Below are 23,428 nucleotides of genomic sequence, written 5' to 3' on the forward strand. Positions count from 1 at the left end.
TAAAAAAGCTGTTACAAATGATTTTATACATTTTGCTAGCGACAGATTAATCGACTAATTAAACTATTTGCTCCGCAATTAATCAGTTAGCAATCAGCTTGCTGTAACGACTACAAGCCAGTGTCTCATTAAATCGATGACGGTGCAACAAATACTTTTACTTTAACGTTATTTCATTGTTCTAACTGTTTTTCTCTTTGGTTGAAAACAGACTGCGGCGGCTGCAATTTGAAGTTCGAGCATCCGTTGTACTATCGCACCCACTGCTCAGTGTTCCACGATCCATCGATGAGTCTGACCATACGCAAGTATCACTGCAAGGTGTGCGGCGAGGCGGTGCTGGGCAAGGATAATATCATGAAGCATGCGGCGGAGAAGCATGATGGGAAGGGAGCGTATCAGTGTCAGTTCTGCAACAAGTTCTTTCTGCGCCTCAACTATCTGGAGATGCATCGCACTTATGGTTGTGCCTCGAATCCGAATCGATCGCGGCCCGTTTGTGATTTTTGTGGTCGCAAATTTTGCCAGCCGCAAAAGTTGAAGGCGCACATCAAACGCGTGCACAGCGGTAAGTTGAGAATGCACATTGCGCGTCTCGCTTTGCTCTCTCGCTCTTGCTCTCTGTCTGTCTCTGTCTCGCTCTTTAGCTATAGTACGTAAATTGCGTAGACTGTCTCAATATCGTAAGCCCAAATATCGTAAGCGTAATATCGTAAACCGTAATAGCCTAAACGTAAACGTAAACGTAATTTGTCAACTGTATTAGCTACTATTTGTGCATCGAATGTGCCAGCCTAGCAGACAATATATCGTATATCGTAACGTATCGTAAGCTCGCATTAACTCTATATATACTAACACACATACACATACACATGCATACATACGTTTTACGTAAAGCTTTTGCATATGTATCACACACATACAACTGAATATCGTATCTACTAATATCGTAACATTACGCAACTTGTGCTTAGCCAAAACTATCTAACTAACTAAACAATACTACTAACCAACTTCTAACTAACAAGCAAGTAACACGCCATTACATTACCTCATGCCATGCCACGCCACGCATCTGTGATCGCTTTCATCCATCATGCCTATTTTTCTGTTTAAATGCTACAAAATTGGTCGAACATTTTCATTATCACAAACCTCATTTGCTTTCTAATCCTTTCTGAGTTGAGTCATATAACAACTTTTATATATAATATGAAACTATCAAACAATAGATGCAATTGAATATCGCAAATACGATATTACAAATATTTCAATTATGTATGTTTTAAATGAAATATATAACTTTTGCAAAATAATAGATTAAATCGAATATCGTAAATACGATATTAAGCTACTTAAAATTAATTCATCAATAAAAGCATCAAACTGTATTTAAGATAAAATTCGAGTATCGCAAACGGTATTCAATGTTAGTTTTATAACTCAACAAAATGATCTTCAACTCTTCTGAATCCAAAAGATTGAAAAATTGAATATCGTTAAAACGACATACAAAATCCTCGCAATTCCTCACCTCAAATCCTTATCATCATTATCATCTTTATCATACGTAAACTGCATCATTGTAAAATCGCTTTTAGTGAATGATTTATTTTTGTTTTGTATTTAATTTTTGTTTATTTGGTTTCTCACTTAGTTCTGCCCCGTATTATGTAATACTTCCCGATACCAAAATTTATTGTATATCGAAATACTTTAGTGTATATTATTATGCTTTATGTGGAATTTTGTTGTATATCGTTTTGGTTATTTTTTTGTGTTTTCGATTTGGGCTACTTTTGTGTTCCGATTTGTTCCGATTGTTTGTTAGTTCGTTTGTTGTTGCATTCGGTTTGATTACCTATAAATTTTGTGTAATTCACAAATTTTCTTTCAAAATCACCACAATCCGAAAATTTCATTTTCTTCATACAATTTCATTTTAGATATGGCTGAAGTTTTACGAGATTTTCAGTGTAAATTATGTTCAAAACTTCTAGGATCGCGTGCGGCACTGCAGCGACACTCGAAGGAGGTGCACAGCCGCAACTCGACAGTGGTGAGCTGTCCCCGCTGCCAGAAACTCTTCCAGAACCGCAGCAATCTGAAGATACACATGCTCACGCATTCGGGTGTGCGACCCTTCAAGTAAGTGCAATCTTCAATCGTAGTTATCTATTTTGCAGACTCATTTCCACTTCTTTAGACATATTCTGTATCCTGGACGTCTTGTACTATTTTAACCTTTTTTTCGGTTGTTTTCCTTAAGGAGTTGTTGCTTTCCTATTTCTTGTTAACATCTTGATTTTTATTAACTAGTTTTTAAACAGCTTATACTAAACTCATACTACTTTACCTTTCCCCTTCCGTTTTCGTTTCCGCCTTTAGACTTTAACTTACATTCCTTTCTACTAAAATAAAACCTTCCCTTCCTTCCGATCTTCACCCTTATTCCTTTTTCTCCCGTTTCATCTTTCGTTCCACTTCGGCATTGTCTAAAGTTTGCTACTTATATCATCTTTAACTTCCTCTCTGAAATTTCCTCTCTGTTGTACTCAAATCCTGCCAATCCTGACTGTTTTTCCTTTTTATTCCGTGAAGCTTCTTCCTAATCTAATCTTTATCATCCTCTCTCGAACTCCAGTTTTAACTTCCTTTCTGTGACACCAAAACTTTCCTTTCCTTCCGATCTTAACTATTAAATCATTTTTCCTGTCTTATCTTTCGTTCCACTTCGGCATCGCCTAAAGTTTTCTCTCGCGTATTCCAGTTCTGACTTCCTTTCATTTACACCAAAACTTTCCTTTCCTTCCGATCCCGACTGATATTCCTTTTTCTCCCGTCTCATCGTTAGCTCTACTTCGGTTTCGCCTTAAGCTTGTTACTTAACTAATCTATATTCTCCTCTCTCTTGTTCCATCTGATTAGGTGTGCGGAACCGGAATGCAATGCGGCGTTCACGACAAAGCAGTGCCTGCAATTCCACTACAAGAAGGTGCACAACTACACCCAGGAACAGATGCCAAAGATAGAACGGAGTGTGGCATACACCTTCGATGCGTATTCGGGTGGAATGAAGGTTGACTTTTTGGGTAAGCCAGTAGTGGGTGGTGTTGGTGGTGGTGGTGGGATGATGGATCCACTTGTTAGTGGCGGTGGCGGTGGCAGTGGCGGTGGTGTTGCCACTGTGGGGCAGTCGCCGGCATCTGTACATGTACAAGCGGGACGCCCTAACGCCGCTCCCATCTCGTTCACGTTCACAGAGCAAGCGCCGCGTCGCCGTCGCAAGAGTCTCGAGGATCAGAATCAAAACTCCATGCTGAGCAGCTCGATGCAAAGCGACACCGAGTACAGTGATGACAACATCTTTGAGGCGATCAAGAAGAGCGGCAAATCGATCAAGGATCTCTGTCGCAACGAGCCAAATCTCTCGCTCCTCAGCTCCAAGATCTCCAGCATCTTTGGCGACAAGGTGGCACAAGTGGCACAGCCGTCGGGTAATGTGGCGGTGCCGGGACGCAAGCGTAAACGCAAACGCGAAACGGCAACAACACTCGCTGCCCAGCAGCAACATCAGCAGCATCAGCACCAGCAGCAGCAGCAACAACAACAACATCAGCACCAGCAACAGCAGCAGCAGCAGCAACAACAACAACAGCAGCAACTGCAACAGCAGCAGCAACAACAGCAGCAGCAGCACGCCCAGCAATGCCATCAGCAACAGCAGCAGCAACAGCAACAACAACAGCAGTTGCATGGCAGCCATCTGGATCAATCGCCATCGCATCTGTCGCATCATCAGCAGCAGCAACCGCAGTATCACGCCCACGCCCATAGTCACAGTCACGCCCATGCACACGCCCATGCACACCAGCAACAGCAGCAGCAACAACAGCAGCAGCAACAGCAACAGGTGTCCGCCCATCATCAGCAGCAGCTGCACGATGCCGACGAGGAGGAGGAAAATGTGCGGCTGGAGCAAGTGCGTCGCAAGCAGAACGCACAGCTGAGCCTGGTCGAATCCTTCCTCACGACAACCGCACAACGTTTGAGCGCCCAGCAGCAGGTGCAACAGGTGGTTGCCGCTGCCGCTGCGGTCTCTGCCATGGCGGGCGCTGGCGAAGATCCAGCCAAGCTGGGTCACATGATGGGGCACATGGGTGGCGTGGGTCTGGACGATGACGATGACGACGATGAGGACGATGATGAGGCGACGGCACATCATCATCACCAGCAGCAACAGCACCAACAGCAGCAGCAGCAGCAACAACAGCAGCAGCAGCAACACCAACAGCAGCAGCAACAGCAACAGCAGCAACAACATCACTCACATCAAACGCATCCGCATCCACATCACGCCCATTCCCATGCGCATCAACACGCCCAACAATCGGCGCAACAAACGCACGCCGATGCCAGCTATCGACACGCTGCCGTGGCGATGAATGCGGCCCTTGGGCAAAATCTCGTGGTTAGCAAGGGCAGCAAAAAGTGGATCGGTGCCGATGATCGGCATCTGAGCGATGGCAGCGAGGTGGCCAACGATGCCAGCGTCTCGGGTGCCGGTGGCCCCGGTTGCGGTCAGCTCTCGAGTGGCGCCAGCTCTGGTCAGGATCTCGGTTTCGCTGTCCCGCCCAGCGCCGTCGATGTGGAGCACAGCAAGCTGCTTGGCCAGAATCGTGACTTCCTCGCCCGTCTCATGAGCAGTGCGAGTGCCAGTCATGCCAGCCATCAGCATCAGCATAGCGCGCACAGTCGCGAGGAGGATGAGAACAGCTCTTTTCTCGATGTCGTCGAGTCCAACAACAATGCAGCTGCTGCCGCTGCAGCCGCTGCCGCCGCCGCTGCCATGTCACAGTATCAGCATAGTGCTGCTGCTGGTAATGGGGGCGCTGGCAGCGGCGGTGGAGGAGGCGGTGGTGGTCCGGGCAGCGCCGGTGGCCCCGTTGGCGATGGTCCGCTAACGCCGACGGGCGGTGGAACGGCGCCGAGCAGCGTGGAGCCGCCACAGATGCAGATGAACTCGCTCAGCCACTCGCAGTCGTTCATGAGCTCGTTCTACAACAATGCGAACGCAAGACTGAGCGGCGCCGGCGCGAGCGTTGGTGTTGGCGCCAACTCCTCATCGGCCAGCATGCTGGTGGAGGCGGCCCTCAACTCCGTTGGCAATATGATTGACAGCGAGAGCAGCGATCTAAAGGTGCGTTCCAATCTTAATCTGCGTCCTTTAAATAACCTCATAGACTGTTGTAGGTTTTAAACCGGTGCAATGATGAGTACATGTACAAATTCCATCCTAAAGTTCCTTCTATATCCGCCTTGGAACCGATTTCGCTAATTCGGCTAACTGGGGTATAAACCGTCTCAATTATACGTTCTATGTACAAATTCCTTACTAAGGTTCCTATCCATCTTTATCCTATAACAGTAAACATCTTTTGAACCGATTTCACTAATGTTCCTTACTAGGGTTTGAACCGGTTCGATTCTACGTCTTTTATGTACAAATTCCTCACTAATTCCTATACGTCCATATCCTATGATATTGAATCGCTGATGAACCGATTTCGCTAATGCTGCCAACTGGTTCACTAACCCAATCGACTTGATTAAGACTATTTTCTTAGATTTACGTTAGGGCTTGAATCGGTTCACTATGACTTGAACTTAAAAAAGGTTAAATGAAAAGCCTAACAGACTATTGTCCGTTATTCATTTAGTAGCACTGAACCGATTGAAACAATCTGACAGTATGGAACCGCTTCAAGTTCAAGTGGTAGTGAACCGGTTTAATTCAATATAATTACTTGCAGTTCAATGTCCAATTGCCAGACTCTCAATCCATGCATAGTCTCTTCCCCATACTTCGGGTTTCTGTCTAAATGCTTATAGCTTTTCTCACTAAACCGCTTCTGAACCACTTTCATATAAGGGTTCAAACACTTCCATATAAGGGTTCACAAAATTTAATTAATAACTTTAGCTGTCCTAATTTTCCCTTTAACCAACTAATCGACTCACTCTTAATAATCATTCCTTTCCCCCTCCTCAGGTACCCACCGAGAACCACATCAACAGCGACAGTCCGATGAGCGCGCACGTCGATGCGGAGGCGCAACGCTTCGGCAGCGGCGGCGGCAGCGGAGCGAACGGTCCGGGCATTGGCACGACGATGGACAATCTGGAGAACGAGCTGAAGATGATGAAGAATCTGGGCAGTTTTCCGATGCAAATACCGCCGTTGCCCATGTTCCAAGGCGCCTGCAACATATCGCCGAGTGCATCGACGCCAACGAATCCGCAGAGTAACCAGAATCAGAACGATGTCGATGTGGATGCGGGCAGCACGCCGCGTCCCCAGCATCCCGATTCCGATGGCTTCTCATCGTCGCATCATCGCACGCCGCCTTCACCGCCGCCCATATCACCGGGTCGCGATTATGGCGGCATGTTTGGAGCCGGCAATGGAGCTGGCGGTGGTCCCGGCTCCAATAGCACACCAGCAGGCAGCTCAAGTGGCGGCGGCGGCGGCGGTGGCACCACAGCTGGTGGCAACAATCTGTCAGCATCGTCGCCGTTGCCGGCATTGCAGCCACAGCGACGCAATGCGTCCAGCGTGGGCAGCACATATCCGGAGCATGAGCTCATCTCGCCGGCCTCGTCGCCGAGCATACCGCGCTACAACTTCAATGGCGACATGATGCGTCACAAGCGTGCCGTCCAGGAGCAGGAGCAGCAGGAGCGACGCCACAACATCTCGCGGCACAATCAGATGTCCAGCGACGAGGAGAACAGCATCATGCCGCAGAACAGGTAAATGAAAATCAATAGAAAACAATTGAAAATATACTTTTTATTTGAAATTGATTTTTATTTTATATAATTTAAATTAACTTTTTATTAAGCAATTTTAACAAGTAAAACTGTAGTATTAAAAGCCAAACTAATATACCAAATATACAAAACAAAAATACTACTACTACTACATTAAAAATATACCATAAAGTCTAAAATACTTTTTATTTGTAATTGATTTTAATTTTATATAATTTAAATAAACTTTTTATTTCGCAATTCTGAAAAGTTAATCAATCTAGTATTAGAAAATTAAAAAATATAACAAAAATACTTCTACTAGTTATTTAAAAATATACCATTAAGTCCAAAATATACTAGATTGTCAACCCTTTGGATAACGGGTATTATTATACTTGCTTTTACACTTTACAAGTCCAAAGTGCAACAGATTGGGCAGCGGGTATAATTACACTTCCTACATATTTGAAGTTAAATTAATAAACCAAAAATACTACTACTTCTGCATTAAAAACATACCATTAAGTCCAAAATATACCATATTGTCAACCCAATGGGCAGCGAGTATAATTCTACCTACGGCTACTATTTGGTATATTTGGCACTTTGTAGTATATTTGTAATGTAGTCTTAGGGTTGACAATATGGTATATTTTAGCCACTTTGGTATATTTTAAATATAGAAGTAGCACTTGTATCGGGCAATTAAATATTAACCACATTTCTTCTCTCTCTATAGTGCTGGTCAGGACATGCGCATGAAGTTCCCGCAATCGCAGATCGATCTCATGTACTCCAAGTACGAGAGCATGGCCAGCAATCTGAAGTACAACAGCCAGGACCTCGACTCACCCGCCGAGTACCGCCAAAGCAGCAACAGCAATGCAGCGAGTGCGGCAGCAGCAGCGGCCGCAGCAGCCAGCGCTGCGAATGATATGTCCGATCTGCAGGGCTTGGACATGAGTTCGCGATCGAATGCATCGAGCAATTATCATCACAATTTCCAGCTACCGAGCAGTCGCTACCATCATCATATCTACGATATATTGTCGGATCGCGAGCAGAGCCAACAGTCGCAGGCCCAACAGCAATCGGCGGCCTCGGTGGTGCATCAACAGGAGCATGGCAGTCATGGTGGACACAGCAGTCAGCTGGCGATGCAACAGCATCAGTCGGCGGCAATGCATAATATGTTGAGCGAACAGTTGGGCGAACAGGAGCACGATCAGACAACATCGGTGGACCTGAGTCGAACGGCCAATTATGTGGTATCATCGCCACCGCAATTGCCGTACAATCATCCGCATCATGATATGCTGCGCATGGCATCGTTGGATCTGACACCGAATACCGCCAACATGGCGGTGGGTAACAATCGCTCGTTTCTCTCGTCCCAGATGCAGCACCAGAGTCGCGAGAGTCTCGAGCATCATCGTCTGCTCTCCACCGTTGAACAGCATCGCATTTTGGCCGCCTCGAATGCAGCGGCCGCCGATCCACATCGTCTGCTCGTCGATCCCACAGCGCATTTGCTGATGGAGCAGAACAATCGATTGCTGGGCACAGCAGATCAATCCCGGCTGCTTGGCGAATCGGCGGCGGCGGCAGCGCAAAATCGTCATATGGCCCGAAGTTTTGGCGCCTACCATCAGGTGGCATCGAGCAATTATCATCCGGGTGTTAGGCCGCCACCAGTGTTGCCATCAGCCAATCATCATGCTTCCAATCCGTCGAATTATCATCCATTTCCCGCCTATTACTAATAGTAGGTGGCATCGAAGCACCTCCCCAAAACACTTTCCCACTGCACAGCTAGTCCAGGCTCTATTCTATACAGACCCAATTCCAAATGACAAACAAACTCGTATATCCTAGATATGCTAGCTAATGTTGAACTTTTTGCGGGACTAAAGTGCAATATCAATGAGTGACAAAGAGTGCTGGTCAACATCAGCATCCCCCAGTTTAATTCCCTTATACTATTGTATCCGATAAGCATTTTAAGTTAATAATTTTCAACTTTTTTTTTTTTATATGCATATTCAATATATATTATATATAGTTCAATTTAAAAGCGCAAATATGTTTTAAACGTAACAACAAGTTTTGGTTCCTCGGTTCTTATCGCATGTACTACAATACATATGTACTTAATTCAACTAAGCCGCAAATAAATCGTCTTAAGCTATACAAAACAAAACAAAAAAAACAAAATACAAAAAAACTACCCAAAAATACCGACAACAAAAAAATACCAAACACATACCAACTTATGCGATGTCGCATTACGTTCAGTTTCTCAACTATTATGCCTAAATATATGTGAAAATATAATAAAATATAATAAAAAACCAAAAACAAAAATGAGAAAAATACCATAAAGTGTGCCAATATGTTTAAGTGTAAATTCAGTTTTTTTTCTCGCAAAAGCGCTGGCAAACTCTATGATTTTGTAACAATAATAACAATATGTATAGTTGTAAATGTATAAAATAAAAATCTAATAATAACCATTTCAATAACAATGCAAACTAATATGCAAAAATGCTATAATTTTAAACAATTTGCCGCTGAGTTTGTATAAAAACACAAATAAAGGATTGTATAAAGGAATAAATAACGAAAGCGAAATTACAATAACATTGCTATTTTTACACCAAATAATGCGAAAATACCAAGAAAAATTTATAAACGAGTACAAAGTGTTGAGAAAAGATGAGTGAAAAGGGCATATTTCAATAAAACGACACAAAAATGTAACATCCATTTGGCTATATCCAACTACAAATCCCCAAAAACAAAATAAGGCCCCATACAAGCTCAGCGATAAAGAAAAAAAAAAAAACGAAAAGGAAACGACAGAAAATGTAATGAAAATACCAGTATCTAATATACCGACTAGCTAAAAACACTCATTATAATATTTAACATACATAAATGTAATATGTAATAATACAAATAATTATAATAATAATAATAATAATGATATATATATATATATATATATTGTATGTAACACAGAACAGTTTGACCGATCAGGAACTTAGCTCAAGCGACTTTAATAATTAGTCCTTATGATTACACTTTTTTTTTTGTTTATGCCTATTGCAAAATGATTCGGCATAGCATATGACATAGACATATAAACGTATATAATATATATACAAATATTTATATATATACGGCATATGAATGTACTAAAAGATATATAAATATAGCGAGTAAATGAATTAATGCATATAATTTCATGTAAATTATTAAATTATTAATTTCAATGGCGATATATACATGCATACAAACGAACATTCAACACACACACACACACACACAGGTACACCCATTGAATAGATGACATGGATCCCAATGATAATAATGGTGTGGGATCGTATATAAACATAGTGCTGAATGAAAGATGGATCGCCAGTAAACATAAACACATTGAAAACGCTGATAAAATGATATTTACATATGGTGTAATAAAATTATCGATTATTAATAAAAACGACAAATTATTTGAATGAAAACAATTTGAAAACCAAAAAACAAACCGTTTCCGTTACCGTGGATTAACAGCAGCGTCGTACTATGATTAACAGCATGTTAAACTTAACCTATGTTAAATCCATTTAACAGCTGTTAAGGACAAGAGCTTCGTGGATCAGTCGATGCTTGGAAGTTGTACATTTGAATTAAATGTCAATTAGTTTCATTAATCAGTAAAATTTCCGTACATTTTTAAGTAGTTATTTACATCGAAAACATTTTACAATGTACGTACTTTCATTACTTTAGGTTTTCTTCCTTCTAAATTTCGGCTGAAACAAAATGTTCATGGATTTTGTTTTACATTTGCATTTAAACGTTAACGGCAAAAAGTTAATGCGCAGTGACATCGACATCGACAACATCGGACAACTAAACGGAGGCGAATTCGATAGAGATCGTAATATCGATAACGATAGCGATAGCATTTGGCGAGTGCGAGAGCAACAAGCAGCAGAGGTGGTAGTAAAGAACAGTAGCACGAGTCAGATAAGGATAGAGAGAGTTGAAAACGGAGGCAGAGCAAAAGAGCTTGTTGCTGAGCCGCGAGCATTATCATGACGCAATACCCAACTCCATGAATGAAATAGCAACAACACATTCAATTGGTTGGGAGCACGACAACAAGCCCACACACATACATACACACACATAAAAATAATATAAATATATATGTCGCCAACGGCGGCAGAGATAACCGCTGCGACGTTGACGCCGCCAAGAGAGGCGAAAAACAACAACAGCAAGAACGATGCGTACCAACAACAGAAAACAGAGAGCGCCGCGTCGACGTTGGCCGCAACAACAATGCCAACGGCGAGTAAAAAGAGCAAAGCGAGCAAACCGATGCCGCCACTGCCGCCCGATATCAGCACGAGCACTGTGGGCAGCGGCATACTGCTGATGACGCCAGAGCAAATCGCCGAGGCATATGAGAAGGCTGTGCGCGATGAAAAGAGCGACGACGGCAGAGATGGCAAAAGCGACGGTAAAGGGGGAGAGTCGAGCAAATTCAGTTTACTTGGTGTGCTCAAATCATGTGCGGATATTCGACTGCGACTCTTGCGGCTAGTCGGTAGATTCTTGTCATTCATTTTGCATTTAGACATGCATGGGGGCAGCACCGGCAACAACATTAACTTCGTTTCGGGGCTAATAGACTTTTTCGCCGGCTCCTTAGGTAAGCCAAGCTGCGATTGTTCTCGATACTCATCGATACTTGACAATCGATACACGATTCTACATTGTTTACTTTCACTCTCTTTCGGTGCACATGGGCAACAGGTGGCGCGGCACAGGTCTATGTCTCACAGCCATTGGATACGGTTAAGGTGAAGATGCAAACATTCCCAGAGAAGTACAAGGGGATGCTTGATTGCTTCGTGACCACCTATCAACGGGATGGTATAATGCGCGGCCTCTACGCTGGCTCAGTGCCGGCGGTGTTTGCCAATGTCGCTGAAAATTCGGTGCTATTTGCCGCCTATGGTGGCTGTCAAAAGTTTGTCACCTATGTGGTTGGGAAGGAGTTGGCCAGCGAATTAACCACAACTGAAAATGCATGCGCGGGTTCCTTGGCCGCCTGCTTCTCCACCCTCACACTCTGCCCCACCGAGCTGATCAAGTGCAAACTGCAGGCGCTGCGCGATATGAAACAATTTGTGGAGCCCACACAAACAGCCGATATACGCACTCCATGGACCCTCACGCGTTACATCTGGCGCACCGAAGGTGAGTTTCAGTTCTAATCATAATCGATTATATTTTGCAACAGTCTCCGATTAGATTGTGTGTATATGCGTGTGTTAACGAACTTTTGCTATCTGAGTTGTTTATTTCTTCTCGTGTGTGATTTCTCCATAATTCATAATTTAATCGCGATACGCCACATCAAAAGCCATCTAATCAGCTGCCGCCCATTTCGTGATTGGCGTTGCCAGATCGTTGCCAAATTTATATGCTCTGCTGGTGGCAATGGTTTTGTCAACTCTGATATGCAGCTGGAGAGTGGAGATCATCGACTTCCGGTGATCGTTCACTTCTCGTAATCTCTCAATGCAGAACACAATTTTACATATGAATTTCATCTTCCAGAATTCTTTTATATTTAAAAAAAAAAAATTGGCTAAATTACTTTTCTAAATGATACAGACAAGAAGCTTTAAAGAAATCGTTAGTAATATGATTAAAATCTCTATAAAAGCAATTAAATATCGGAAATGTTGATTTCAGATATCAGATATATTTACATGTGTATATGATTTATGTATATTGAAAGCAGAATTCATTCATTGAAATTCTAGACCTATAAAATCGTGGATATATTATTTTATATTTATTATGAAAATCATTAGATATTTTTTTTATTTTTATTTAAAACTATCAGATACATGTATGCACAACAACTTCTTTACAGCTTATTTAATGATCAGACTTCAATGTTACTCGAAATACATTAATGATTCGATCTATAAATAGAAATAGGAAATTTTCCAACTCTTTAAGCCTCTCGCTTTCAATTCGTATTCTTCATTATGTCCAGAGCATAATCGTGGCTTGCTTTTATGAATGAACAATGAGTGTGTTCGAGTGCGTATTGTGAATTGTAAATATGGATAATGCTCGTTTCAAGTGCGAGAGATTGAGGAAGAGAGATGCGACTTGTTATCAGTGTAGGCAAGTGGAAATTTTACAAAATCTTCGAGTTTTTTTTTTCTTATTTGATTGACAGGCAAGTCTCGATTGAGATGCGCTTCCCCATCCGAAAGTCAAGCTACTCTCATTTTGTCTAGGGAAATATTTGTTTTGCGATTGCTGTTTCATTCGCGCCTGGCACGCGGACAGTCGTATTGTTGAGATAAGAGAACCCACAATGACCATGCAATCCCCCCAGATGATGATGATGTTGGGATTGATGGGGGCCTAGTTGAGTGTCTATAAATAGAACCAAAGCTGGCCTCACGTGCCAGCTCAACTGTTATTTTCCACACGAACTTGACCACTCGCTGACGTCACTCAGAAATCAGGGTTACGCACTTACAACGTAGAAGGGTATTACAAATATCCGGCGTTCTGTCTGTCCGTCTGCTGTAACGTGTTTCTCTAAGTAGCTATAAGAGCTAGAGCTGCCAAATTTCATGGGAATTACTCTTGATTCACTATAAGTCGATTAATTATGTTTTAGAATTTGTGTGTACTCTCAATTACTACAATTTACGAGCTCAGTTTATAGACTGAAATGTAAATGCTCTCTTTCTCTCTCTCTCTTTTTCTAGGCATTCGAGGCTTCTATCGCGGCCTCGGCTCAACGTTCATACGCGAGATGCCCGGTTACTTTTTCTTCTTTGGCAGCTACGAGGGCACACGTGAACTGCTGCGGAAGTAAGTGTAGATCGATCTCATATTCTACATTCTATACAAAATACATTCAAACTTCTTTTTGCAGAGAGGGACAGACGAAGGACGAAATTGGACCATTCCGCACAATGGTTGCTGGCGCCATTGGCGGCGTTTGTCTGTGGACCTCCACATTTCCAGCGGATGTGATCAAGAGCCGCATCCAGGTGAAGAACCTCAACGAGGGCATGTTCACCGTGGGCGCGGACATTGTGCGGCGCGAGGGCGTGCTCGCCCTGTATCGGGGATTGCTGCCATCTGTGCTGCGCACAATTCCGGCCACCGCCACCCTGTTCGTAGTTTATGAGTACACAAAGAAGGCGCTTCATGGAGCTACGCTCTGAAAGGGACACCTCTAGAACCACTTTCCCCCCACATTCATCCCTGTCTCCTGCTGGACGTGACCGCGGGCGGTCATCCGATGAAACAATAATTGGAAATGCAACAAAAAAAAAAAGAACGAAAGAAAAGACTTCGACATTCTTATGACTATTGTGGCTCTGTTGTTATTATTACGATTATCATTAACATCACCTTAAGATTATGCATTGTTTACTCGAGTCGTTGCTGCCATCCTGATCCTCATCATCTTCCACATTCACATTCAGACAGTGCTCCTCTGCCCGCCCTTCCACATCCTTGCCCTTCGCCTGTCATATGTTGGCCGCCTGGCGCAGCCGACGCTTCAGAAAGTCCTGACGATCCGCTGACGTTTCCAGTTCGCGCCATTCATGCCAATAGATCTGTTTTTTTTTTTATATATATTATTGTTTTTTTTTCGTTAAAAAGAAGAAAAAAAATGTAGACATTTTATTATATCTGGGAATGCAATTTCCAAACCCAAAGCTTAGCAATAAGTTCAGCTCTTTTTGTACGTTAATAAAAAATGTTGAAAAGTTCAAGTTAGCTATTTTTACACAAAGTTGAAGACTCAGGAATGTAAAAAAGTGTGCAGTAGTTATAGAAAACAAAAACAAAAAGTTTCAATTTGGAAACAAAAGAAAAATAACTTTGTCTAAACTTGTAAAATTTGCAAATTTAAATACTAAAAAAACTGTGCAATTTAAGAAAAAGAACCTTTGGATTTAATAGGTGAATTTAAATAAGTAAATACTCAATGATTTAAGTAAAAACCCAATACAACAAAGGTTATTTTCTGTATACCAAAAATATTAGCTAAAAAAGAAATGTTGAAATTTATAGTCAAAGTTTAAGAGGTAATTCAATCTGCAATTGGGAGATGAGCTGCATAAATCGCTCTTAACTTTTTGCTCAAATATCAAAAGAATACAAAAATGTTCTACAAAGATCATTCTCTATGCGATCCTAAGACATGGTAGTCAAGTTTCGAACCGCAACTCACCACAATGGGTTTGTGTCTCATCTGCCGCAACTGCTGTAATTTCATGGCAAACTGTCCCGTCAGTCGCTCCTTGTCCCTGATCACATTATTCCACCCCGCGACGACAACAACAAGGGTCTCCACATGTGGCGCCTCCCGCTCTCCGAGCAGATGCTGTCGGGTCAGCAGGACACCAGTGTAATCCGCCGGACAGTCAGTGCTCAGAGGCAACACGCGCTGCTGCTGGCGATCGTAGCAGACGACAAGATCACAGCGATCAAAGTGGGGCAACAGATGCTTGGCATGGACGTGAGTGCGCAACAGACTGCCGAGAGCATCGCGAATCTCCAGCATAACGCGATCCGTTTTGTTCAGCTTGAAGTTGCCATCGGGCACATATTGTGTGTACAATTTGCCCATTTGCTGGCGCTGTTTCTCGGTGAGGAACGCACCCGTGTACTCCGCGCCCAGCAGCTGGGCCAAGCTGTCCAGATGGAAGTACTCCCGGCCCGGCATCCCGCTGCGATAGACGTGACGCACGAAGCGCGGCTCGAGCGCCACGGTCAACAGCTCGATATCGCAGACTTGCCGCATGCTGAGGAATTGCAGGCAATTGGTGTAGCAACGTGGATAGCGTAGGATCTCATCGATGCGACTGCGCAACAGCTGCGGCACCCGCTGCACCAGACGGTGCTCCACACCGCTGGGTGTGCGCAAATTGAACAGTGCAATGACCAGACAAATGCGCTCCAAATCCTTCAGACGCGCCTCATCCAGGGAGTGCTCGAAGCGCAGAAGTATGCGCTCGACGAGCTCATCGTTGCACGTCTGCAGCTCGCAGCCAAGCAGCGCCATGTGGAGACACGTCAGAAGCGAGACGCGTTCCACTTGTGGCTGCAACGCGTTCAGCAAATGATTCACCGCATCCACTTGCTGCAGCTTGCTGCTGTAGCGCAAGATCTTGAGCAGCGCCACCAGCGTAATGTCCTCGACGGTGTCCAGTTGCGCCTCCAGGCGGTCGAAGAGCTGCTGCAACAACTCCGGATTCCGGATGGGTGTCTGTGTCTTGAAGAAACCCATCGCCATGACGCCCAACTCCGGGAGTGTCATCTGTTGCACACAATGTGCCAGATTGTGCTCGAAGTCGAACATCTCGAACACCGGTCGCCGCAACAGATTGCATAGAAACATCGATTGCACCAATTGCTCCGGTGGCAACTTGCGCACCTTGCGTCCCAGTTTGCGCAGCGCCAACCACACAAATTCACCGATGCGCACCAATCCCAGCTGATACCAGGCATCGCTCACCAGCAGCAGCTGGGCACTTGACCAGCGCTCGATGCGGCGACAGCACTCGATGTCCAGTGTGTTCCACAGTTCCATATAGTTGGCCGTTTTCGTGGACTCCGGTGTGGGCAACTGTTGCAGACTGCGCAGCGAGCCCACCAACTGTTCGTCACTGAGACGATGCATTTCCTCACAGAAGATGCGCACAAAGTCTGCAAAGCGTTCGTCACTGATCTGCGTTTGCGTCTGGGAGCAAAACTGAACGAGCGCCAACAGATCCTCGTACAAATCGGCAGGTTTTGTTCTATGCTCATTGGGCGCTAGCACATGTTGTGGCGCCCCTTCGCAGCTGGCCGCTGCATTGTTGAATAAGTCGCCAATACGTGCAATTTGGTACGGCTTGAGGGAGCCGGACAAAATGCTGTGCGCATACTGATTCTCCGCATCGACGAAGAGACGAGCCGGCATTGTGGGCGCTGTGCGTATGCCACGGTACAGCAGCGGACGTTGCGCCTGCTGCACGATGGCCAGGCCACGTTGCAAGCTTATCCTTGTAATCCACAGCATGTTTTGTCTATGGTTTAATTCATCACTTGTCGAGATTTACACATTCGGCGTTATGTCAGGGACGAAAACAAAAACAATAAATGCACGCACTAATAACGGCGGCGCACAGCTGTTTGTGGCGTTGCCAGACATGCAGAATATGCAACAGTCATGCCATGAGGGCTGAAGTATCGATACAAATAGCGAGCTAAGCGGTAAGTTTGAATTTAAATAAAATTTGACTATTTAAATATTGATTATTATTGATTATTTTTATAATTATAATCATTTTAATTGGAAAAATATATGCATTAAGTTGAACTATTGATTGTGTGTAACACAATGATGATAATTGATGATAATTCATGGCTTTCCAATGCATATTTACATCAGCGGCGCTCAGCTACTCAGCTGGCACTGATATCGATTAATGCAGCATGCTAAAATCGATAGTTTTGATTTCAAATTTAATTTGCATGTATAAATTATTTATTAATTTAATTTAATCAACAACACAAAATGAGTTAAAACAATATATGCATTTTTTCAGAATGTGTTTATGTAAAGCAAAAATTTGCAAAACTTTTCCTAAGTTTTCTTTTCTCTTGTTTTGTGCGAAAACACAGAACGTAATGACCGTTTGTATTAATATTTTCACCGACGATAACGAAGATGTTTGTCTCTGCTAAAGAATTGGAATTGAGATAAACAAATTTCGTTTTTTTTTTTTGTGTTCTTCAACGTATACGTAATATGCCGTTATATACATATATTATGACTAAAACTAACCATGCATAATATATGTAGCGTAGTGTCACTGTCACTGTCATTGTTATTGTTATTGTTATGTGGCACTGCTTTCCATGGAAACTCGTTTTGTGCTTCATTGTTTCCGTTTCTTTTCTTTGTGTGTTTGAAATTATTTAATTGGGTTGGATTTTGCATGCATAAATTACGTATACGTCAGCCATGCCCGCCTGGTCTGTTGACAACTTATTCGCAGTCAAGAGTCAAGGACAGGCAATGGCTGAATTTCTGATTAATATAATGAAGAACTAGTAAAAGAGACATATAGAGAGATTTCAAATGATAAAGCGTTTTAATTACGTCTATTAGTATGTCACATGTTGTTATTTCAAGCGAATTGACAATAATCATATTTTGCTGCTTTTGGATTTTGCTTTCAATTCACTCACTTTGCGAAATTTCCGTTAATTTCAGAACATTCTTGTTACTCTTAACGTAGATGCGCGATGTGAAAGCATCCACATTAGTCAGTCTCTCCACGTACTTCAAAAATACTTCATGATTGATATATTTCCCCTTCTTGACATCGTTGAGATATGGACACTCGGGATCTTCGATCCAGGCGCGTTCCAATTCCACTCCATCGCCCACTTCAATGTCACACTGATAGCATTCCTGTTGAATCAACATTCCCATCTGCATATTGGGACAGAGTTTATTGGCCAGTTCGACGTCCAGCTCCACCAGCAATGTGCCCAGCGTAACAAGAAATACTGGCGGCATCTGCTGGAAGCGCACTTCCTCCAGCACACCGGCCAGATCATTAATGCGATCATTGTACGCGGTGTAGAGCCAAATGAACACCGAGTACAACACCTCAATCTCCGAGTGCACATACAACAGACTCGAGTGGAGCAAATCACGCAAGGCATGCCACTCCAAATCACGAAACTCATCCGTGTGAACGATCAAGAGAAAATGTTTGCCCACCGCATTCAACAATAAAATACTAACGTCGGCGACTCGCGTTTTCTGTGCCCTGAAATATAATTGCACAATGTCTTCGGTGCTGAATGCGATCCTATCATCCAAGCAACTTAATATATCGATTCGCAGGCGTGGCATATAAAAATTGTAGGCAACCTGCATGAGATGAAATATGGAATTGCGTGGACACTCGATGCTAACGTTGACCATCCAGTCGTTGGCCAATGACAAAACCTTTGCGCTCACTGGACTCTCATGCAGCAGAATCTGGGATCCAGTTAGCAAATTACGGGCAAACAGTTGAGAATGAAAACGTAACAAAAATCCATGAAATTTGATTGGTTCAATGCCTTGCATGAGAATGATATCGGTGCAGTACTTTTTCCTTAAACCACCGACATACCAATCATAGTTCAATTTGTGAGATTCACATATCTTAATTGGCTCATTCGAAAAATGCGGGCTAAGATCTAAGCGTTCTACCTCCAAGTCATCTTCATCGATCCTTCTGTTTTCTTTCTTCTTGCGTTCCTTTTTTTCCTTCTTAATCTTTTCACCATTATTTGCATCGTGCATTTCATTTGTTTCTCTTGGATCTATGTATGTATACATGATTTCGGAAAAGATTATTTTAGAATGACATATAATTCGATTTGCTATATGTACGAAAATGTTAGTATTTTGTCAGCAAATTACTGCCAGCCACGTGGCAGTATTTAATTGTTATTAAATACTGAAATGCCATAATGATAATCATAATGATGATGGTCATAAATAGCATTCAATTTGTCGACAACTTTCTCAGTGTTTTTCGCTTAACATAACAATTAAAAGTTGAAGCATTTAATAATTTTTGATTAAACAAATACCAAATACTGTCAATATTATATAATCTCTAATTAGAATATTTATTTTTATTTATCCAATTCGCAGCCCCAGCAAATTTGAAATTTTGCCGCTATCGATAGTCGATATCGTGTTTGAGTTCGATTTTGAAGAGAAGCTTCGCTTTCATCTTTCATCTCAACTGCCGTCTCGCACTTTCGTTTGACAAGCACCAAAAAAATGCAACAACAATAAAAATAAATACATAAACATTTTAATGTTGTTGCTACGGCTGCTGCTGCTGCTGCTGCCGCCGGCGGCTAGAAAAATATTTATGTGGCCGGCTGCGACGCATTTCATTTCAATAATAATGAAAACAAAAGTTAAAACAAAACGAAGAAAACACAACAAACACACACAAACCAATAACAATAACCGCTATCGCGCTGTGCGTAAAAGAGAGCGAGAGTTACCATGCTAAACAGATCGCAGCAGCTAGAGGGAGACGATTACGGCAAAGAAGAATCACCCCACCTCCCCTTCGCCTATCCAAGCAAAGGCCCAATGCTGCTTGTAATGATGACAACCGTTACAGTTGCTTCTTCTGAAATACGCTTTCCAGCCACACAGTACATTCAATTTCCCGTCGCATTGGAAGCTGTCAGAATTGCCAGTACGGTGAATTTATTACTTGCGTTTTGTACTGCGTCTGACACTCTGGCAACACGCAACAATGGCAAAAACAAAATCAAAATGGCTGTTACAACATACAAAGCAAATGCATGTAACTGGTAAAATGGAAAAAAAGGCAGAGTATAAAGAGGCCGATCGATTGAAATCGATGGATCGCATTTCCCGTTTGAGCGCCGCAGTCGCCAACGTTGGACTGGCCGTATATAAATTTTGACAAAAGAAAGATTTCGGTTTAAACCAATTTTGGCAATGTGACAACGAGCGAGCGAACGAGCGAGTGACAGAGTGGACCACAAATAACCAACCAACCAAAGAAAAAGAAAAAGAGAATCGAGAAACTAGAAACCAGAAATCAAAGTGATGCCGTGCAGTAAGGTGTTGATAACGTTGTCAGCTCTGTTGCTGCTGTCGCTGCTGGCAGTCGTGTCAGCCTTTGGCAACGAATATGTGCACATTAAAGTGCATGTGCCCAAGGATCAGGCACCGAGCATTGCCGTCGATGCCGAGCCCGTCTCACCGCACAAAGTCATCCATCACTTTCACCACCATGCGCCACCACATCAGAGATTACGCGGACGTGCACCACCGCCGTCCAAGCTGAAGACAAGTCCGCTGCTGGAGAGCGTGATTTTATCGGACTTGGATAAACCGCTGCACATGAGCGAGCATGCCGATTATCTGAATCATGCCAAGGAGCTGGCCGAGCATCTCAGCGAAACATATGTGGTCAAAAAGGCGCCGCCTCCGCCGCCCAAAAAGAAGGTCAACACGTACACCATCATTGAGGAGAAACATCGTTCCAATGGCTACGATTATGAGCCGCGACCACAGCATGATGTGGACACTTATCACGTGATTGACAAGCGACCACAACATCAATACCATAAGCAGCAGCATCAGCACCACTATCATCAGCAGCCCGACGACGACGATGACGATGTAGGCTATCATTATGCCGCCCCAGGACGAGTGCATCGCAACAAGGCGCCGTACTTGAGCGGCGCCTATGCAGAGCCAGCGCCCGTTGAGGAACCTTCGGATTTGGATCAGGGATACAGCTACACGCCGCCTTCCTATCCGTCAGCTCGTGCACCCGCTCACACGCTGGAAGCGCCGGATGAATCGCCCCTAGAGACGCAATATCTATTCGATTACGGGCCAAGCGGCGGCGGCGGGAGCAGCAGTGGCTTCCGACCATCGCCTCAACTGCACACACAGCCACAGGATATCTATGAAGACGATATTGATGCCTATGCAGGTCCAGTGCCTACAAGACGGCGACGTCCCAGCTCCCAGGACTGGGCAAGTCGCTCTGGCTATAGCGGTAGCGGCGTCGATAGCTATAAGGCGGGACACGTGCAGGGCCTAGGTAGTAGTCGGTATCCACAAGCCGGACCCTATCTATAAGAGAGTTCTTCCAAATTCTAATTATAATGTTACTTTATTCACATTCTTTTTTTTTTTTTTTTGTTGCTTAGTCTTAAGGCGATTAAAGCTTTCAAATTAAATCAAATTTTTGTATATTTATATTCATATTTTAGTTGTTTTAGGTTGATAAAGTCTTCATTTATAAAGAAGTTTCTCCAAATTCGTATTATAATGCTAATTTATTAAAATCCTTGTTTTTTTTTTAGTTTTAAGGCGATTAAACCTTATAAGTTTACCACTGGTTCGTTTATTTTATATATTATATTTTATAATTATACAGGCATGCTCCGGTTTTCACTTTTCGTTTTCGTTTTCGATTTGGGACCAAAACCGAGATTTTCGTTTTTAGGTGCTCCGGTTTTCACACGTTTTTGGTCATCGTTTTGCTATCGGAACGTTTCATTTTTTACTGCTAAAACAGCTGACTTGTGTTTTGGTTAAAAGTAAACAACGCAAAAAAATGTCTTTTGTATGTCCAATTTCGTGCGTGGATTGAACTCACATAAAGATATTTTTATCCTGCATTGTTTATTTATGCTTCCCCTCAATAAAATATATTTGGCTTTTCTCTTTTTTGCAAAGAAAGATTTGATACTTTCTTTAAAAAAATCAGTTGAACGGCAATCAGCTGTTACCCACAAAAAATGGGGATGCCACCTTTTTAATGTATTTCATTCCGGTTATTCCAACAATTTTTTTTATAAAATTTTAACACATAAGTAATTAAATTAAATAAATTAATTTTTAAAAAACATATTTTACCCAACTTCAACAAATTTATCGCCATCCGTTTGATTATACAAGTATTTTTAACTTGCTTTTCATTCTATCAAAAGTATGGCAGCTTAGGCGATAACTCATGGTGTCGGACTTATCGGTCGCTCACCAAAACGAAAATTGTTGTTGCCGACGGCAAAATTTGATATCCAAATTTGAGGTGGGGTCAGAAATTAGTCGTTTTAAAAATAATTACAAGCCTAATTGATCTGCTGGCGGTCTTAAAAGAACGACAATAAACCAATGAGTCAACTACTTTTTTTCCTTTTGCAAATAAGATCCAATTTAATATAGAAAAAGGCATTTACTTTTCATTTCGGCAAGTCAAATTTTCTCGAATTGCAATTCGAAAAAATCTTGTGAAAGTGAAAACGGGAGCACCAATTTTGTCGTTTTCGATTTCAAAACGAAAACGAAAACCGAAAGTGAAAACCGGAGCATGCCTGATAATTAAATTTTGGGTTTAAATTGTGTTGAAGAAATATATATATATATATATATTTGTTAAAGAATTTGTAGCGTTGTAATTGAAAAATAAATATAAATGACAACAACCAGCAAATAAAATAATTCAGCATTAATTAACTCCAGTTAATTACATATGTAGTTATTGTTGTTGTTGGCCATTTAAAGTCGCCGTGCAGGGCTAAAAATTGTCACATCAACAGATGAATTGCGCGATTATCGGGCGATTACTTCACGATTGCCCCGAGATTGTGCGATACGGTAAGTGCCAAGTCAGCCGGTGAAATACCAGGCGAACATAAGTTAACAGCAAGCAGAAATACAGCAAGTCACTTTGGAGCACCCTCAAAGTATGCTACGAAAAGTTTCATTTTAGGTGTGGAGAATTTGAAATTTTCAAGTAACCGTTAAAACTTGAAACACGAAATTTCTCATAATTCTGCTTGGTGATGAATTATGTTCGCCTGGTATTTCAAATGAAAATTTGGCAGTTAAGAAGCTTGTCGCGGCGACTTTAAGTGGCTCCAAAGAGCCAGCCAATTTGAAATTTTCAAATAACCGCTAAAATTTTAA

At 42.6% G+C, this 23,428-nt stretch overlaps 5 protein-coding genes across 5 annotated transcripts in view; 3 read left to right on the forward strand and 2 right to left on the reverse strand.

The window, feature by feature from the left end:
- The window catches only part of LOC133847751 (uncharacterized), a 35,537-nt gene extending 25,824 nt beyond the window's left edge, over positions 1 to 9,713 (forward strand). The window contains exons 4-8 of the mRNA XM_062282952.1: positions 212 to 568; positions 1,950 to 2,151; positions 2,932 to 5,203; positions 6,056 to 6,816; positions 7,559 to 9,713. Of these exons, the coding sequence (XP_062138936.1) occupies positions 212 to 568; positions 1,950 to 2,151; positions 2,932 to 5,203; positions 6,056 to 6,816; positions 7,559 to 8,582 (4,616 nt within the window). The 3' untranslated portion in view covers positions 8,583 to 9,713. The remainder of the gene's footprint in view (positions 1 to 211; positions 569 to 1,949; positions 2,152 to 2,931; positions 5,204 to 6,055; positions 6,817 to 7,558) is intronic.
- Positions 9,714 to 10,534: 821 nt separating this feature from the next.
- On the forward strand, positions 10,535 to 14,250 carry LOC133849462 (mitochondrial ornithine transporter 1). The gene is made up of 4 exons (XM_062285564.1): positions 10,535 to 11,542; positions 11,647 to 12,093; positions 13,638 to 13,743; positions 13,808 to 14,250. Exons 1-4 carry the CDS (start codon positions 11,035 to 11,037, stop codon positions 14,100 to 14,102), a joined length of 1,356 nt encoding a protein of 451 aa, XP_062141548.1. The 5' UTR covers positions 10,535 to 11,034; the 3' UTR covers positions 14,103 to 14,250.
- On the reverse strand, positions 14,242 to 16,954 carry LOC133849461 (FAST kinase domain-containing protein 5, mitochondrial). Its single transcript, XM_062285563.1, has 2 exons — positions 15,122 to 16,954; positions 14,242 to 14,501 (listed from the first exon to the last, which is right to left on the reverse strand). The coding sequence occupies exons 1-2, from the start codon at positions 16,952 to 16,954 to the stop codon at positions 14,412 to 14,414; spliced, it is 1,923 nt and encodes a 640-aa protein (XP_062141547.1). The 3' UTR covers positions 14,242 to 14,411.
- A 56-nt stretch (positions 16,955 to 17,010) lies between these two features.
- On the forward strand, positions 17,011 to 21,688 carry LOC133849463 (uncharacterized). The gene is made up of 2 exons (XM_062285565.1): positions 17,011 to 17,148; positions 19,601 to 21,688. The coding sequence occupies exon 2, from the start codon at positions 20,546 to 20,548 to the stop codon at positions 21,590 to 21,592; it is 1,047 nt and encodes a 348-aa protein (XP_062141549.1). The 5' UTR covers positions 17,011 to 17,148; positions 19,601 to 20,545; the 3' UTR covers positions 21,593 to 21,688.
- Positions 17,411 to 19,243, reverse strand: LOC133847752 (uncharacterized). The gene is made up of 2 exons (XM_062282953.1): positions 18,041 to 19,243; positions 17,411 to 17,988 (listed from the first exon to the last, which is right to left on the reverse strand). The coding sequence occupies exon 1, from the start codon at positions 19,241 to 19,243 to the stop codon at positions 18,122 to 18,124; it is 1,122 nt and encodes a 373-aa protein (XP_062138937.1). The 3' UTR covers positions 17,411 to 17,988; positions 18,041 to 18,121.
- Positions 21,689 to 23,428: the final 1,740 nt, after the last annotated feature.

The sequence above is a fragment of the Drosophila sulfurigaster genome, chromosome X (assembly GCF_023558435.1).
Source record: "Drosophila sulfurigaster albostrigata strain 15112-1811.04 chromosome X, ASM2355843v2, whole genome shotgun sequence".
In the NCBI taxonomy this organism is placed as follows: Eukaryota; Metazoa; Arthropoda; class Insecta; order Diptera; family Drosophilidae; genus Drosophila; species Drosophila sulfurigaster.